Source organism: Muscardinus avellanarius (assembly GCF_963383645.1).
Source record: "Muscardinus avellanarius genome assembly, chromosome: 15".
NCBI lineage: Eukaryota > Metazoa > Chordata > Mammalia > Rodentia > Gliridae > Muscardinus > Muscardinus avellanarius.
In genome coordinates, this window is record NC_137801.1 from 69,201,959 (window position 1) to 69,221,133 (window position 19,175).

Consider the following 19,175-nt stretch of genomic DNA (forward strand, 5'->3'; position numbering starts at 1 on the left):
GGTAGAATGCCCCTGGGTTCCATCCCCAGTACTGCAACCGCAAAAAAAAAAAAAAAAAAAAAAAAAAAAAAAAAAAGGGTGAGGAAACTTACGGCTTATATATTAATTTGGTTGAAATGTATGGTACATGAAGGGGAATAATGGGAGAGAAGGATAGACCTTGAATAGTAGGCTAAGAAATCTGGACTTCATGATATAAACAACAGTAAACCACAGGTTTTTTTTTTTTTTTTTTTCCGGTGTTGGGGGTTGAACCCAGGGGCATTCTGCCTCTGAGATACACCATCAGCCCTAGTTTTTATTCTTTATTTTGAAACAGGGTCTCACTAAGTTGCAGAGAGTCTCACTAAGTAGCTGAGGCTGGCTGTGAACTGCCTCGTCTTAGCCTCCCAAGTACCGGGGTTATAAGTTTACCACTATGCCCAGCTTTTTGTGTGTGTGTGTGTGGGGGGGGGGCTGAATTTAGGTGTCCTGCATGCTTTGCAAGCAATTTACCACTGAGCTGCATCTCCAGTCAATTATTTTATTAATTTAATTGAATTTTTATTTTATTTTATTTTGAAACTATGTCTCAAAATAAAAGCCCAGGCTGGCCTTGAACTTGCAAGCCTAAAATACTCCTGCCTCAGCCTCCCAAGAAGCTGGGATTAGATTAAAAGGGAGACTTCCAGGAAGATGGCGACCGAGAAAAGTGGGGCTTAAGAGCCCCGCTAACAACTAATCTCCATTACCACAAAATCAGCACCTTTCATAGCCAGAAAACACCATCACCAGAGAAACAAAAAAATCACCAGGCTCCAGAGAGAAAGCGGACTGAGAACAGAGCTCAGAGCCACAGAGGAGATACACCGGCCTCACGCCTGAGGCCGCGGCAGCAGCGCCATACTGCTGGCGGCAGCGGCGACTTCAATGGACGGCTACAGCAAGCCGAGGTGAGCCATTGCGGAACAGCCAGGCAGGATTTCTCGCCGCAGGTAAAATCTAAAGCTCCCAGTGGCTGAGCTCAGCACACACTGCAGGGATTCAGAGTGGAAATCAAAACCAAGAAGAAATACGCCAGCCTCACGGCTGAGGGCGTAGCAGCGGCGCCATATTGCCACCGGCGGCAGCAGCAGAGAATTCACCGAATCCAGTACAGCTACATCTGCGTACTCAAGAACAGTGACTCAAATTGCGGGCCACAGAGGAGAAATCCCAGTACTGTACTCCCTGGGACTTGACCCAGTGGGGGAAGGGCGGTGGCAGAGATATCACAACATAGGAGAACTTGCAACCTGGAACCCCCCACAGTCTAAAGCAGCCTCTATTGACTCTCTGGGTCGGAGACTCTGTGATACAACCCAGTAAAGGAGAAGTGGGGTCTGAGATACTACTGACTCGAGATCCAGAACACCTTAAGTGAAGTCATAGTGACCCAAGGGAAGAACCCAGAGAAGGCACAAACTTCCTAAATCATGGGAAAGAGGAATAATACTGGAGCAATGAATGCTCACAACCCCACAACATCAGAACCCGATAAAACAGAAAATCAGAGATTTCTAGAAGATCAAATCAGGAAAATAACTGTAGAAATAATAGAGGTGCTTCGAAAAGAACTCAGAGAGAGCCAAAAAGAGATAAAGGATGCAATTAATGAAGTAAAGGCCTCAATTCAAAGCACAAACAACCGTTTAGAACACATGGAGAACAGAATCTCGCTCTTAGAAGATGATCATTCCAAAAATGAACGCATAGTTTCTAATCTAGGAAAAAATATCCGACAGCAGGAATCTGATATTGAAGAAATATGGGCCCATTTTAAGAGAGCTAACCTAAGAATAATTGGAATAGAGGAGGGAAAAGAAAGTGAAACCAAAGGGATCAACAATCTCTTCAAGGAAGTAATAGCAGAAAAATTTTCAAACATAGAGCAAGAGGTTGATACACAGGTCCAGGAAACTTATAGAACTCCCTTTAGACAGGATCGGAGAAGAGGATCCCCACGCCATATAATTGTCAAAATGACCAATGTGGAAGCCAAGCAGAGAATCTTAAAGGCAACAAAAACAAAGGACCAAGTGACATTCAGAGGCAAACCAATTAGAATCACTCCAGACTTCCCAAACCAAGTCATGAGAGCCAGAAGGGCTTGGAGTAACATATTCCAAACTCTGAAAGAAAACAACTTCCAGCCAAAAATTTCCTACCCAGCAAAACTTTCTATCAAATTAGATGGAGAAATAAGAAGCTTCCATGACAAACAGAAACTGAAGGAATTTATGTCTTCAAAACCAGCACTAGAGAAAATACTCAAAGAGATTAACTACAAAGAAGAAATAGGTAACACACACCAGAACTAGAGAAACAAGATTTTCCATCCAACAGACAACTAAGATTGGTTATCTGTGGAGATTCATTATTTATGTTAGTCTTTTACCTATCTCTAAAGGGTATTGTTTGCCTTTATTGTTGTTATTTTTTAGGATGTCTAGTTGAAATATTAATATACCTTCAGATATAGCATTTGGAAATATTTTATCTATTCTATTAGTAACTGTTAACTCTGTTTACATTGTCTTTGGATATACAATATTTTTTTCTATTTTTTAGGGAGTTTGTATACTCTTCTGTTGCCTGTGCCATTGAAATCATATCCAAGAAATCACTGCCAATTTCAATGTTGTGAGGTTTTATGACCCAGATTTTCTCCTTAAAGTTTATAGTCTTAAGATTTATATTTAGGTCTTTTATCTATTTTGAGTTAATATTTGTATATGGGATTAGGTAAGGGTCCAACTTTATTCTTTTCCATGTAATTATTATGTTTCAACAATATTTAGTTAAAAGATTATTATTTCCACCACCAAATGTTCATGGAAACCTTGTCAAAAATAACTTGACAATATAGGGAAGAATTTAGCTTTAGGCTTTTATTTAACTCCAATGGTTTATATATCTGCCTTTAGAATAGTACTACACTGTTTCAATTATTGTAGCTTTATATGGTTTGAAATCAGAAAATATATATCTTCTAGCTTTGTTCTTTTTCAAGATCGTTTTGGGTATCTAGAGTCCATTTTCCATATTAGGATAGATTTTTTTTCCTGAAAAATAAATATATAAATATATGATAGTTTCACCTAAAAAATAGAAAAAAAATATTCTCTGGTAAGAAAGAAAGTAAAAAGAAATATTGAAATGTTATCTTTAAGTCATCAAAAGCTTGGTATCAGACAAATGAAACTGTTATGTGAGATTATCATTTTTAATTTTGGATAAATTGCTATAATAATAGATGTAAACCACTAAGCCAAGCATGGTAGGGAGAGATGGGGAGAGAATGGGGTGGGGATCGGGTGGGGGCTGACTGGGCGATGTGTGCATGTATGTCTACAAAAGTTTGTATCCCACTATGATGTATGAATACAGTGCACCAATATATATTTCAATATATATATCATATATAAAACCAATATATATATAAATATATATATATAACCAATATATATATATATATATATATATATATACCCTATATATTTATACCTATATATGTATAAATTGGCTTTACTGCTTTGAATAAAAGAGCAACCAAGTGAGGAAAAAAAAAAAGAAGCTGGGATTACAGGTGTGCACCACTATGCCTGGTTTGTCAAAAATATTTTTAAGTCAAGTGTGGTGGTGCACACTTGTAATCCCAGTACTTGGGAGGCTGAGACAGTAGGATTGATCACAGGTTCAAGGTAAGTGCTCCATAATTTAGCAGAACCCTATTTTGAAACAAAACAAAACAAAACAAAAATGAACAGGGGTATAGCACAGAGGTAGAATGCCCTTGGGTTCAATCCCCAGTACAAAAAAATAAAAAATAAAGGAAAAACATTTTAAAGCTGAGGAGTGGCAGAATCGGTGTTGTATCTCAAGATTTGAGAGGGGGACACATTATTTGTAAGTTAAGAGATTGTTTTAATATTGGAGGGCAGAGGTGAAAAGGGCAGAAACAGAAAATAAATGCAATAGGTACTATAGCGATAGAATAAGCAAGACTTGGGTAAATGATTGGGTGCTGGCCCATAGAAAAACATACGATGGGGGATGTTTCAAGACAATCAATAAGGTACCAATGTGCAGGGCAAATGAGAAGAGGGAGAGCTAGGGCGAGAGAAGACAGGAGTTTCCTGAAGAAGCCTTAGTGAGAACAAGCAGTGGGAAAAAGAAAGAAAGGACAGTTCCAACTGGTGTTATGAGAGCAAAACTGATGTAACTTAGTGACGCTGTGAGTTCAAAGAGTGAGAGGCTGAAAGTGGCTGAGGTTTCAAGCCTGGGTGACCAAGCAGTGGTGGTGCTGCTATTAACAGAAAGTCAGAAGTCAGAAGGAGAAATTAGCTGGAAGGGAAACGTCATAGTGAGACAGAGAAGGCAAGAGGGTTACACGTGGAGCTGAGCTGCCATCAGATTTGAACAGGATGTATGGAAAGAGTGTACGAAAGAATATAAAACCAAGGACAGGCTAAAGAAGTGTGGGAAATTTGTAAAAGTAGGGTTAAGGTGGTTAAAACTCTAAATAAGTCGTCACCTAGTAAGTACTAAAAAAGTGTTCTTGAGCAGACAAACTTGTAAAAATGCTTCACTCTGTAACACACTAACATTCAGGATTTTTGCCGCGGGAAGATGTCACATGACCAGCAAGAAGGGAGAGCCACTTAAGTATTATTTTGCTCCTCTCTTTTTCAGACTAGGAGAGTGGAATGGTGGTGGAATGGCAGAGCTGAGGAAACAGGAGCACAAGATGGGTACGCAGTGGTTCTGAGTGCCTCGCCACTTTAAAAGTGAGCTCAAGTCCAGAACCGTAGAAGCATGGGGTGTAAGTGAAGGGAGAATTAGCCTCAGCGTTATGGTCTGTCTTTATCTGAATATATCCAGAGTAGGGAATTTATCAAATAAGTTAAAAGCATGGGCTTTGTAGTCAATAGAATTAGGTTCAAATTCTGACTTGGCCACTTTTGCAGCTGTGAGTTTTGTTTTTTTTTGCGCTGCATGGAGGATCGGACCCAGGGGCACTCCACCTCCGAGTTTATTCTGATTCTGAAAAAGGGTCTCGCTATTTGCTGAAGCTGTCCTCAGACCTGCAATCTTCCTGTCTCAGCCTACCAAGTACTGGGATTACAATCAGGCACCACCAAACCTGGCTACTGTGTGACGTTTATGAGAAGTCATCTGATCTCTTTAGGCTTCAGCCTTCTCCATGTATAAAATATGGACAACAATCCCCACCTCACAGGACACTGTGAGTATTAAATGAGGGAAAGCATGCAAAGCACTTAGTTAAGTGTCCACCATTTAGTAAATGTTTCAAAAATGGGTATCTATCAGTGATAGGTCAACTTCATACTTGCAGGTTTCTAGGAGAGAGATGTGATAAAGGTGCTTCATTCCTAGAACAGTGCCTGGCACATAATTGTCAATTAATATTTGTCAAACAAACAAACAAACAAACATAGATCCTGAAATCTGAGTTCAGTGGCAGGGAAACACTGATCTTGTGTACATAAGCCAGGATAGAAGGGAACACTTCTTTTCCTTATTTTTAATGGCTACATCATATTTCATTGCTTGGCTGAAATGTAATTCCTATAACCTTTCTCTGGTTTAGATTTAACCATTTATCTATTTAGGACACTTAGGTTGTTTCCATTTTTTTTATCATTGTAAATAATAGTGAGATGAACATCCTATATATACACCTTTACTTTCTTTTCTGTTTTCTTAGGACATATTCCCAACAAAAGTGTTGAAGGGTATAATTTTTTTTTGTGTGTAGTACTGAGGATGAAAGCCAGGGACATTCTACCTCTGAGCTACAGCCCCAGCCCTAGTTTTTATTCTTTATTTTGAAATAGGGTCTCACTGAGTTGCAAAGGGTCTCACTAAGTAGTAACTGAGGATGTCCATGAACTGCAATCCTCCTGTCTCAGCCTCCCAAATGCTGGGATTTACAAGCATGTGCCACCATGCCCGGCGAAAGGTATAATTTTCCAGAAAATTTATCCTACCTCTAGCAGTGTATTTAAATGCCAGTGTATGATTAAAGTATTATGTGCTATAAGAATGTATAGAAGGAGCCAGGCATAGTGATGTATGCTTATAATTCCAGTTCTTGAGAGGCTGAGATAGGAGGATCGCAGATTCACGGAAAGCTTCAGCTACTTAGGCCCTCTGCAACTTAATGACCCTGTTTCAAAATAAAGAATAAAAAATAGGGCTGGGGGTGTAGCTCAGAGGTAGAATGCCCCTGGGTTCAATCCCAAGTACCACAAAAATAAATAAAATAAATAAATAAAAAAAAAAAAGCTGGGCGTGGTGGCACACACTTGTAATCCCAGTGCTTGGGAGGCTGAGACAGGAGGATTGCACAGGTTCGAAGCCATCCTCAGCTACTTAGTGATGCTCTCAGCAACTTAGTGAGACCCTGTTTCCAAATAAAATATAAAATAGGTCTGGGAGGATAGCCCGGAGGTAGAAAGCCCCTGGTTTCCACTCCTAGTACCCACCCCCCCAAAAAATTAAATTAAATTAAAAAATTATATGAGGGGGGTTTGGAGTGCAGCTCAGTGGTAGAGGACTTGCCTAGCATGTGTGAAGCCCTGGGTTCAGTCCCCAGCACAAGAAGGAGAGAAGGAAGGGAAGAAAGAAGGAAAGAATTAAAAACACTTGGGAGAAATTCCTCCTGAGTGATGCAGCATCTCCAGGATTCTGAGGAACTGGGTGGAGTAAATAGTAAACTGAGCTGCTGGGCACTAACAGTCAGAGCAGGTCTGCTGTCTGCTCTGCAAAGACAGGAGGTGGGTGTTCTTCAAATGGGAAACAGGAACTCTGTGGGTGGACCCTAAGAGGGACTGTGGGCTTTGAAACAGGAAAAGAAGTCTGCTTCTGATAAAGAGACACGATGCTGTGCTGTCCTGATTACTCAGCTCCTGATCGGTCAACTCTTTAGATCTGTCCTTGGGTTCTATTTGCCGTTGTTTTGCTTTCTAAGTGTTGTACTAGGTGTATGTGTGTGTCTGTGTCTGGGTATGCTCTTTATTTGGTTCCATTTCAGGTAGTTATTATTAATCCATCTGGTTATTCAAGTCAGAAACCAAGTAGTGATCTGACACTTTTCTTGTCCTCATCCAACATCCAATCAATCCTTTACCAAGTTCTGATGAATCTATTTCTCCATGTATTTTCTTTTCTCATCTTGACTCTTCCAACATTCATAGTCCAAGCTACCACTGTCACCCTCCTATTTCATTCTTTGTTTCTATTTTTGCTTCCGGTAGCTCATTTCTAAATATCTGACCAAGAAATATTTTTATTTATTTATTTATTTGTTTATTTATTTTGCAGCACTGGGGATGGAACCCAGGGACATTCTACCTTCACACTATACCCCCAGCCTTATTTTTTATTATTTATTTTGAAACAGGGTCTCATTGAGTTGCAAAGGACCTCACTAAGTAGTTGAGGCTGTTCTCAAATCTCGATCCTCCTCTCTCAGCCTCCCAAATGTTGGGATTACAAGCATACACCACCATACCCGGCCATCCAAGAAATATTTAAAAAACCCAGATAATCTGGGTGTGGGGTGCATGTCTATAATTCAATTCCTTGGGAGCTGAGACAGGAGGGCGGCAAGATCAAGGCCAGCCTCAGCAGCTTAGAGAGGCCTTCACAAGTTAGCGAGATCCTCTTTCAAAATAAAAAATAAAATAGGGCTGGAGGTGTAGCTCAGAGGTAGTATGCCCCTGAGTTCCATCCTTAGTACCAAAATCAAAACAAACAAAACCCCCTTATATGGATGATGCTATTTCTCATGATTTCTTTCTCTGCTTAAAATCCCAAATTTTAGGCCTGGTGTGGTGGCGCATGCTTGTAATCCCCGCGCTTGGGAGGCTGAGACAGGAGGATCGCACAGGTTCAAAGCCAGCCTCAGCTACTTAGTGAGGCTCTCAGCAACTTAGTGAGACCATTTCCAAATAAAGTATAGAATAGGTCTGGGAGTATAGCCCGGAGGTAGAAAGCCTCTGGGTTCCACCATCAGTACCACCACCAAAAAAACAAAACAAAACAAAACAAAACCCACACAAAACTAAACAAAAACAAACAACAACAACAACAACAAAACCCAAATCTTTAATTTGGCCTGTAAAACTTTTACATGATTTGACCCCTGATTGCTCCTCCAATCCACCTTTTGCCGCTTTCCCTCACTCCACATTTAAGTCACAGTGGTTTTCCTTTTCTTTTCTTTTGCAGTTCCGGGATCAAACCCGGAACTTGGACTTGCCAGTCAAGCACTCTGCCAGAGTCCCCCGGCTCCTTTCTTTTTTTGTTGCACCATGGAGTTTTTGTTCTTGATTCCTCTCTTAGCCCTCTGCACCTCAGAGTACTTGCGCTTACCTTTCTCTGCACCTGTTTGCTTCCCACTCACCTTGCCGGTCTCTGTTTAAAGGCTACTTCCACAGATAGGCTTTCTTACAGCAGCCTAATTGTTTCCTTTACATACTGAATCTATCCCTCCCATTAGAGAATAAGTTTCTCAAGGTTATAGATAATGTCTATTATGTCATTACTAAATGCCTACCTAGGACTTAGCATGAAGTCTGGCACAGACCAGAGTGTGTTCATTTAAATGAACCAGAATGTCCAGTGTTAGGTGAAAAAAGTAGGTTTTAAAGTATCATTACTGCCGGGCATGGTGGCGCATGCTTGTAATCCCCGCGCTTGGGAAGCTGAGACAGGAGGATCGCACCGGTTTGAAGCCAGCCTCAGCTACTTAGTGAGGCTCTCAGCAACGTAGTGAGACCCTGTCTCCAAATAAAGTATAAAATAGGTCTGGGAGTATAGCCCGGAAGTAGAAAGCCTCTGTGTTCCACCCCCAGTACCACACACACACAAAAATAAAATAAAATAAAATAAAGTATCATTACTTAGAGAAAATTCTCTGTTGTCATTTAAATGTTAGGCTTGTGAAATAAGGGATTTTCAACTTAGAATCATATAATGGAATTCAGGATTATTCTCTATCATACTAAGCCAACAAAGGCAAGTCATATTTATTTCAAATTTCAGAGCATTTCAGTTATTTTCTGTCCTCTCGAGGGTTGAGGCAGGTCTGGGATTAGGGAAGGATTAATTGCTGCTTTTCTGAGGCTGGAACTTGAACCCTACCTCACCTGGGGACGTGGGTACTCACCAGCAGGCTGTGGCACAGAGCATGAAAATGCTGCTGATTGGTCTCTAGCTCATCCCAGTCCAGCTGCCAACAGCTCGTGGGTCTGAGGATGAAGGGGAGTCCATACGTCAGCGACTCACAGAGCCCACTGGATTTCAGAGCCCTGGGAAGAGACAATGGAAGCAAAAGATTCATCAGTGACGTCTAGAACCTCTACCCAGGTCGACTTTTACTTAGCTTAAGTCTAAGGCCTTAAAAGCTTTCAGATTAGGGTCTGTGAATTAACTCATTTTCGTACAGCTACCATCTACGATAGTATTTGGCACAAAAATTCGTTTTTTTTTTTTTTTTTGTAGTACTTGGAATGGAACCCAGGGGCATTCTGCCTCTGAGCTACACCCCCAGCCCTGCTTTTTATTCTTTATTTTGAAACAGGGTCTCACTGAGTTGCAAAGGACCTCACTACCTAGCTGAGGCTGTTCGTGAACCTGGATCCTTGTATCTGAGCTTCGCCAGTGCTGAGATTACAAGTGTGTGCCACCACACCTGTCTACAAAGAAGATTCTTAAACCTCAGAAACAGTAAAAGTGGCCTTTGCCATCATTGTTGATTCTACCCCAGAACTGGTTCCCCCGGGAGCTGGACTTGTAGTACATAGATAATGGGATGGGCAGGTGTAGGTTCTGTGTACCCTGAAAATTGAATCTCTATACTGATGCTTCAACAGTAGGCATTCAGGAAATGTTTACTGACTGGTTAAATACCTTTCTTTCCTTCTTTTGTGGTACTGGGGATTGAAACTAGGGGCATTTTTTTTTTTTTTTTTTTTTTTTTTTACTTCTGAGCTGTATCCCCAGCCTTATTTTTTAAATATTTATTTATTTATTTATTTATTTTTGGTGTTATTGGGGATGTAACCCAGGGGCCTTCTACGTCTGGGCTACACTCCCAGACCTACTTTATATTTTTTATTTGGAAACAGGGTCTCTTAAGCCAGTGGAGGCTGGCTTCGAACCTGCGCGATCCTCCTTTCTCAGCCTCCCAAGCGCGGGGATTACAAGTGTGCGCCACCAAGCCTGGATTATTTTTTTATTTTGAAACAGGGTCTCACTAAGTTGCTGAGGGTGGCCTCAAACTTGCAATCCTCCTGTCTCAGTCTCCCAAGTACTGGGATTACAGATGTGAATCACCATGCCCATTAAACACCTTTCTATTCATTGTCCTTTTCTCTGTGTTCAGTAACTTTCTGGGTTTCTGATTCTCATGAAGCCCTCAGAGTGTTCTGCTGTAGCACTTCTTCCTTCAGCTCCCCTTTTGGCCTCCACTTGGTGAGTAGCCCAACCTTGGTTTTTCATGTCATATTTGTAACTGCTACCTTGGAACTGACTCTTGGCTGCCTGACATGTAGATACAGTTTACATCTTTGGACTTCCTAGCCAGGGAACCAGTAAGAATAGCATGGATTCGGGGACATTCTCTTCCACCGTACTTGATCACTTGGAGCTTGTAAGGAGAGGCCGAAGGCTGTGAAGCCATCTGGTACAGTGTGCTGAAATCGCCTTTGGGGTCATCCATTCTCAAGGAGCCATCAGCTGTACCAGGGAGAAGGGACGGGCTGAGAAATCGCTCTTGAAGATCACATTTCAGGCACACTAAAAAGAAAAACAAAAAATAAAGAAAAAAAGAAAAAAAAAGAAAGAAAAAGGTGGAGAGACTGTGGGCCACAAGTTACCTTTGGCTATGTCATTAATAGACAGTATCTGGCACCAATTTAATCTCTACCAGGCAAATGAGGGATGGGAGGAGGCAGGGGAGTTGAAGAGGAAAGCACAATTGGTCTGGGAAGGTATAACAGGTCTGCAACTTACAGTAGCTCTGTTGCTCTACACAATAGTTAACTTATTTTCTGTGTTTGACATGATTTCTACTTGTTTTACTTCTGGGCTGGCTGAAAAGTTGTCTCATAGTGAGAGATCTGGCTTGTCATTTAGTCTGAGAGGAACATGTGTCCTCTGTGGAGCAGGCAGCTGGCGCCAAAGTATGCAGAGGCCTTTGGCAATCACAGAAGAAACTCTTGCCACTGCTGCTTCCCTGCAGCTATGTTTTAGCAAACTGTGGGCCAGAAGAAGGAAGAGCAGGAAAGCAGAAGTCAGGCAGTCAGATGCTTCTCTGTGGCTCTTGAAGGGAAACTCAGGAGTATGAGAGGAATACGTTTCTAAAGTTACTTATTTTTAATTTCTCAAAGACACCTGAGTATAAGACTCTTTGGGCCACGGGGCATCACTGTGGCATCGCACAACAGTTCTGAGCACAGCTGTCTATAGAACTATGCCATATGAATTCTTCATCTAGGTAAACTCATCTAAGCTTCTGATCCTGATGTACTTTCCCATCTTGCAGGGCACAGTTCTGTAGAACTAGGCTTGAATCCTGGATCTTACACAGCTTTTCAATAAGTTATATACCTGGTCTGAATACCAATAGCAAACTCGCAAATATGCCAATGTTGAGTACTTGTGAGATGGCTGGTAGTTGATTGTGAAATGACTGGACTAACTGCAACATGCGGTAAAAACAAAAGTAGAAATAATATGGAAAAATAGGTAGCAGATTAGATGTCAGACTCAGCTGGTAGTTAAGTGATGCATGGAATCCCTGTTCCTCTGAACAAGTACCTAACAGCTTGTGTCTACTAGATCCTGGGCCCAGGACATCGACATAAACATTCATTCTGGGTGAGATGGGTGTTGGCTTGGTATGTCCCAGAGCCCAGGAAGTCAGTAGGAGGGACTTTACCTAGGACTCCAGTTCCCCTTCACTTCCTCTGCGTCTGACTTCCCCATTTCTGGTCTCCTGACCTTAGCACTGGCCAGCTGCGTTCATCTGAGTGAAGTTCTCAATGCTGGTTACAATAAGACTGACCTAGAGAACTGTTTTTTTCTTCCTTCCCTGGTACTAGGGATTGAACACAGGGGATCTTTAGAGCCAAATCCCCACCCCTTTTTAATATTTATTTATTTATTTATTTATTTATTTATTTATTTATTTTGGTACTGAAGATTGAACCCAGGGGCATTCTAGCTCCAACCTACACCCCTAGCACTTTCTATTTTTTTTTTTTAACTTTGAAACAGGGTGTCACTAAGTTGCTGAGGGCTTTGCTAAGTTGCTGACCTCTGAACCTGTGATTCTCCTGTCTCAGCCTCCTAAGCACTGGGATTACAGGCATGCACTACTGACCCAGCTTGAATTTTATTTCAAGGCAAAATCTCAGTAAATTGCTTGTGATCATTCTGCCTCAGTTTCTCAAGTAGTTGAGATTACAGGCAGGTGCCACCATATTGGGCTTCACCTACAGAACGTTAAAAAAAATATTGATGTCTGGGCCCTACCCCAGGCCAATTAAATCAGGACCTCTGGAGGTAGAGCCCAACTATAGATACTTTAAAAAAGTTCCTCACAGCCAGGTGTGGTGGTGCACGCTTGTAATCCCAGTATTTGGTAGGCTGAGACAGGAGGATCGCACAGATTCAAAGCCAGAGCTACTCAGGCTCTCAGCAATTTAGTGAGAACTTGTTTCCAAATAAAATGTAAAATAGATTTAGGAGTGTAGCACAGAGGTAAAAGGCCCCTGGGTTCCATCCCCAGTAACACACACACACACACACACACACACACACACACACATTCTTCATGTGGTTCTTATTGCAGACAGGGATGAGAATTCCCAGACTGTAGTCTCAGCAGTGTAGCAGTGTTCCAGAGCTGGGAAAGCTGTTTAGCAGGGCTTGAATCAAGACCCAGGTGCACTTCTCACCATATGGAGCCTATGTATAGTGGTAGCAAAAGTCCACATGGAAAACAAAGACATTGTCTGCTTGCTCTGTCTGTCAGAGAGAAAGAGAGACAGAGAGAGAGAGAGAGAGAGAGAGAGAGAGAGAGAGAGAGACAGACAGACAGACAGACAGACAGACACACATACATACATTATTGAAGGTAACCATGGAGAGATGGGGTGAAGGGCTCCCGCAGCCAAAGGAGCAGGTAGGGGGGCTGGAGAGCCCTGAGAGGAGGGGTCCAAGTGAGCATCTGAGGAGCACTCATCTCCAAAGCCTTTAGCAGGAGAACTCAAGATTTTTGTTTTGTTTGCTTCATTTTTTTGTAGTGAGATATACTCAGAAATTCATATGTGAGACAGTGCATCAGTTTTAAAAATAATAAGTACAGTATGATCTATATTGTGGTAGTTTATAATCCGAGGCAGGCCTAACATCCCCAGATTTCACAGTATGATCTATATTGTGGTAGTTTATAATCCGAGGCAGGCCTAACATCCCCAGATTTCACAGTATGATCTATATTGTGGTAGTTTATAATCCGAGGCAGGCCTAACATCCCCAGATTTCCTTCCAACTGTGTCTGAGAAAATGAGTTTCCGTGAGGACCACCTTAGCCGACTGGAGTCTGGATCTAAATTCTACCAGCATCTGGATGCAGGTTTATAGATGGAGGTGAACATGATTATATATGTTGGAAAGAGGCTGCAGGAAGTCAGAGAAATTCCGATCGTCATCACGGGCGGATATCATGCAACAGTGGAGGAAAGGCTGATTGCAGGAGTTCCTGGCCTTTGAGGGCCTGGCCCTCCAAATGAGAAGAGTGAGTCTCTAGCCTCTTTGTTGAGTTTCCTAGCATGAGACAGGTTAGTGGTACATAAAGGCTCAGGCCCTGGAGTTAGATAGATGTGCACCTGATTCTCTGGGCTAAAAATGGTCAAATGTACAAAATATAGCATCTGATCCAAAGAGTGAACAGTGGACTCTCGAATTGCCTGGCTTCAAATACTGGCTCTGACATGAATTTTTTCTGTGCACACCTGGAAAAGAATTTGATTTCTTTATCTGTTTTCTCATGTATAAAACAGGGATAATGCCATATTTAATTGATGTGAAGATACTTTTTTTCATGCACTAACAAACATCTCTATGTTTGTCTTACAATTGCTATTGGGCAGGGAGACACTCTTAGCACTTACTACTCTAACCTAAAAAAATTCAGATAAAATAATACTTCTGATAAGAAAACACTGTGTCATGTTTAATTGGCAATGTTTTCTTTCTTCATGGTACATGTAAAGTAATAGTGGTGCATCTTATATTTAACAGCATCTTAGAGTTAATGACCTATGGTAATTGCACCTGCCTCATAGTATGTAAATATGAAATGGGATAATTTAAGGAAAGGAGTCAACATAGATAGCACTGGGTGTGGAAGGAAGGCTCAATAGTGTTAACTCTAAACCAGCTTCTGAATAAAATCACCAGGTACCTTAAACAGGAGGAAATGGATAAGTGAATTCCAGGGGATGGAACAAGAAAAAAATTAGTACTATCAGCCTTGGGGATGGATGTGAAGGAGAGTTTTATACACAAAGGAAAGATAGATTAAAAATCAAGTTAATATGTCTGAGGCATCCAGGTCCCAGGTTTAACTGGGGGAGGGAGTGGAGCTGTGAAGGCTATTCCTAGAAAGAAAGGGTCCTGGGAAACCATAGTGTTATTTAATTATACCTCTAAAGGGCTCTTTCCTGCCCTAAAGAAACAATGGTCATGGCAGATTTCTATTACAGCTAGAGAAAAGAGAAAGCACATAAAAACCTCAAATACACTGCTAAAGGCCAATAGAGAGTCCTCAGGTGAGGTAGGGCCCTCTGTTTGTCATGTCAGAGCCCACAAAAAAGAGCTCAAGAAAGCACATCCAGCTCAGTCTTCAACCCCCAATGATCTCTGTAGCCACTACCAATATGTAATACATTAAAAATAAGACTGTTGAGAAAAATATATGATTTGTTCTGTTCTCATGTTATATAGCCTGTCCTATCATTGAGATGTCTAAGACTTTGCCCTAAACTAATTGGCTCTTGTTGGCTGGGCTTACTTAGGTTTATCTTTCTGTCTGTGTCATTCTTTGTTTTTCTTTTTCTTCATTTATAACTAATTTTGCATTGCTGCAGCTGAAGCCAGGGCCTCACTCATGCTAGGCAAGTGCTCCGCCACTGAGTTATACCCCCAGCCCTCTCTGTGTCACCTTTTGGGAGGTCTCTCCTTACTCCATGCTGACACTGGACAGCATCATCCAATCCTTATCCAATCTCTAGGCCTCATCATCCAATCCTTATCCAATCTCTAGGCCTCATCATCCAATCCTTATCCAATCTCTAGGCCTCATCATCCAATCCTTATCCAATCTCTAGGCCTCATCATCCAATCCTTATCCTATCTCTAGGCCTCCGTTACTCTGTATTTGGATGACTCACCAATCTAGAGGCCTAATGCTAGTCAAGGATATTCATAGCCTATATGATATAGCATTTGTGGGTTGTATACTTGGACTATCCCTGGCTCTGGAAGTGTTGCTGAAACACTGTGAAGGAAGAAGAAGATGGATGTGTTCTTGGTCTGTTCCACTGTTGTGTAGCCAGGCTTTGAAGAACATCTCCATGCTGACAACATCATTGTCTATAGTCCGAAGGTCAATGTCAGTGTCCAGGATAGAACTCTCTGCAGAAGAAAGGAAAACATATATATTTGGTACTGGGGATTGAGCTCCAGGGCATTCTACCTCTCAGACTTATTGACAGCCTTTTTTTCTTTCTTTCTTTTTTTTTTTTTTTTTTGGGTGGTCCTGGGGGTAGAACCCAGAGGCTTTCTACCTCCAGGACATACTCCCAGACCTATTTATATTTTATTTGGAAACAGGGTCTCACTAAGTTGCTGAGAGCCTCACTAAATAGCTGAGGCTGGCTTTGAACCTGTGCGATCCTCCTGTCTCAGCCTCCCAAGCGCAGGGATCACAAGCATGTGCCACCATGTCCGGCTTTTCATTTTATTTTTATTATTTGTTTTGGTGGTACTGGGGTTCCTGGAAGCCCTTCTATCTCTGGGCTACACTCCCAGACCTATTTTATATATTTTATTTGGAAACAGGGTCTCTTAAGCCAGCACGGCTGGCTTCAAACCTGCGCGATTCTCCTGTCTCCGCCTCCCAAGCGTGGGGATTACAAGCGTGCACCACCACGCCCAGCTTTTTCATTTTATTTTTAAATTTTGAAATGGTGCCTTGCTAAGTTCCTGAGGGTCTTTCTAAGTTGCTGAGGCTTATCTCAAACCTGTAATCCTTCTGTCTCAGTTTCTCAAGTACTGGGATTATAGACATGAACCACCATACCTGGATAATTATAAATTTTGAAAACCACAAAAATTTAAATGTATCTGTTTATTTTTCTTTTGGGTACTAGAAGTTAAATACAGGGGTATTTTACTTTCGAGCTACATTCCAAGCTTTTTATTTTTTTTTATTTTGAAATAGGGTCTTGCTAAGTTGCTAAGATTGGCCTCAAACCTATGATCCTCCTATCTTCAGCCTTCCAAGTACTAGGATTATAGGCACTGTGCCTGGCTAAATGTACTATCGTTTGACCCATCAATTATCTCTAGATACCTAGCCTAGAGACACACAAAAATGTTCATAACAGCACTGTGGTTATAACTAATAATCAAACCCCCAAATAGAGCCAGGTTCTGTGGCTCAAACCTACAACCCCAGTTCTTGGGAGGCTGAGACAGGAGGATTGCAGGCTCAAGACCAGTGCGCAGTAACTTAGTGAGACCATTTCAAAACAAAAGTAAAAAGGGTTGGGAGTGTAGCTCAGAAGTAGAATGTCCCTGGTTTCATCCCCAGTACAACAAAATTAAAAATCCAAACAGGAAGCTATTCCAGTGTCCATCAATAAGGGACTGTTGAAATAAACTATGGCACAGTTAACTATTGAATTTTATGCAGCTGTTTAAAGTAAAGCTAAATGTACTGGCATAGAAAGATAGGAGAAGTTAAAGTGAATAAAGAAAGGTATAGAAGAAACATAATATGGTTAAATTTGTATGAACATAAAAATATGTCCAATATATACATATATATGTAAATATGTATATATGTAAAATAAAGTCTGGAAGGCTACTGTCACTAATGTTAAGCTGTTAACAGTGGGCAAGAAGTGTGAAATTGGGGCAAGGTTCTGAGATATGTTCCCTTTTATTATTCATATTTTTATAATGTTTGAATTTTATTGTGATGATGTATCTCTTTTATCTATAATATAAGAGACTATAAAAATGACAAAAATTCTACAGCAGTACAGTGCAAGTTATGCTTAGTTAAAAAGAGGGACTTGGGCTTTCTGCTGTCATTGCACACTCAAAATGTAGTTACTACTTCTCTTATAAAATGAATTTAAAAAATAAAAAAGATGAACCACTGAGACCGTATGATATAGGTTATGATATAATTAGTCACAGGGACACTGTTACACAAGTGTTAGCGGCAAAGAAGTGGGAATGGTATAATGGAATGGTGTGTGTGTGTGTGTGTGTGTGTGTGTGTGTGTGTGTGTGTGTGTGTTTGTGTGTGTGTTGTTACTAGGGACTGAAACCAGGGGCTTTCTACCTCTGAGCTATATCTGCATCCCTGTTTTATCTTTTATTTTGAAACAGGGTCTCATTATGTTGCCGAGGCTGGCCTTGAACCTGTGGTCCTCCTTTCTCAGCCCCCAAGCACTGGCATTACAGGGGTGCACCACCACACCAGGCTGGGGTGTGATTTTATTCTGAATCCGAATGAGTGGCCCTGGGCAGGTGGGGTGACCAGTCTTTGCTGGTCCTTCTGGCTTCCTCCTTTCTTAGTTCTGGCATTGGAGTCTGGCTCTGCAGGTAAAGTGTGCCAGTAAAAGCCAAAAATAATGTGGTGGAGGAAGCACAGACAGTGGAAATGAGGTAAGAGGTGGGAAGAAACTGAGGAGAATCCCGACTCTGTGCTTCACCATGAGGGACTCTCTGAAATACTTGTACAAAGGGCCTAAGAAAAGCCAGGAGCGCTCATGAATCACCTTCTGTGTATGACTCATGAACCCAAGGGAGAAGGCTGGTTTATTTCTAGAACGACATTCCTGAGGACAGTAGGTAGAGGTGGCAGACTCTCCACAGGGAACAAAGGGGCTTCAGTCCAACGCTAGGTATCAACAAGGGGGAGCGCGAGAGAGGAGTGCAATGACTTCACTTCACATTTAGTGGCTCAGCCCATGGCTGAAAGGCAGAACCAAATGCATCTTTGTGTGGCTGGAATGATTAAAACGCTACCAGGGATTAAAAAGCCTTCCAGGGATAGTTATGAGGATTCATTAGTTAACTAGTTATTTTAGTCACTCCATTAGATAGATATGACACTTTTTTGCCCTTAAGAAATTTATAAAGCAACATTGACCATTCTTCTTCAAATTCTCATCTATGTATCTATCATCTATCTAGACATCCATCTATATCTTGGTAGCACTGGGGACTGAACCCAAGGGCATTCTACTTCCAGGCTATACCCTCAGTCCTTTAAAAAAAATTTTTTTTTTTTGAAATAGGGTCTCGCTAGGTTGCTGAGAGTCTCACTACATTGCTGAGGCTGGCCTCAAACCTACGATCCTCCTGTCAGCCTCCCAAGTGCTAGGATTACAGATGTGTGCCACCATGCCCGGCTTGCCCCATATATGTTAGGATACTATAATGATAAATACAAAGTCACTGCCAAAGAAACACTCTTTGTAAATAAACAGAACCATCTTTTTTTTTTTTTTTTTCGCGGTACTGGGGATGGAACCCAAGGGCATTCTACCTTCGAGCTACACCTCCAGCCCTATTTTTTTTTATTCTTTATTTTGAAATAGGGTCTCCCTACGTTGCAGAGGGCCTCATTAAGTAGCTGAGGCTGTCTGCGAACTGCGATTCTCCAGTCTTAGCCTCCCAAATGCTGGGATTACAAGCATGCATCACCATGCCCGGCGGGAACCATCTTTTAAGAAAACAATATGAATCTTATTTTGTCACAGAACAAGAAGTAATTTAATTTTTCTGAGCCAGCTGCCTAGACTTTAAATTTA

The 19,175-nt window shown here is 41.4% G+C and overlaps 1 protein-coding gene across 1 annotated transcript in view; it reads right to left on the reverse strand.

Annotated features, from left to right (window-relative positions):
• Nucleotides 1–19,175, reverse strand: part of M1AP (meiosis 1 associated protein) — a gene marked incomplete at both ends in the record, with an annotated part of 73,774 nt that overhangs the window by 13,558 nt on the left and 41,041 nt on the right. The window contains 3 exon segments of the mRNA XM_080711841.1: nucleotides 9,218–9,359; nucleotides 10,686–10,848; nucleotides 15,583–15,756. Of these exon segments, the coding sequence (XP_080567967.1) occupies nucleotides 9,218–9,359; nucleotides 10,686–10,848; nucleotides 15,583–15,756 (479 nt within the window).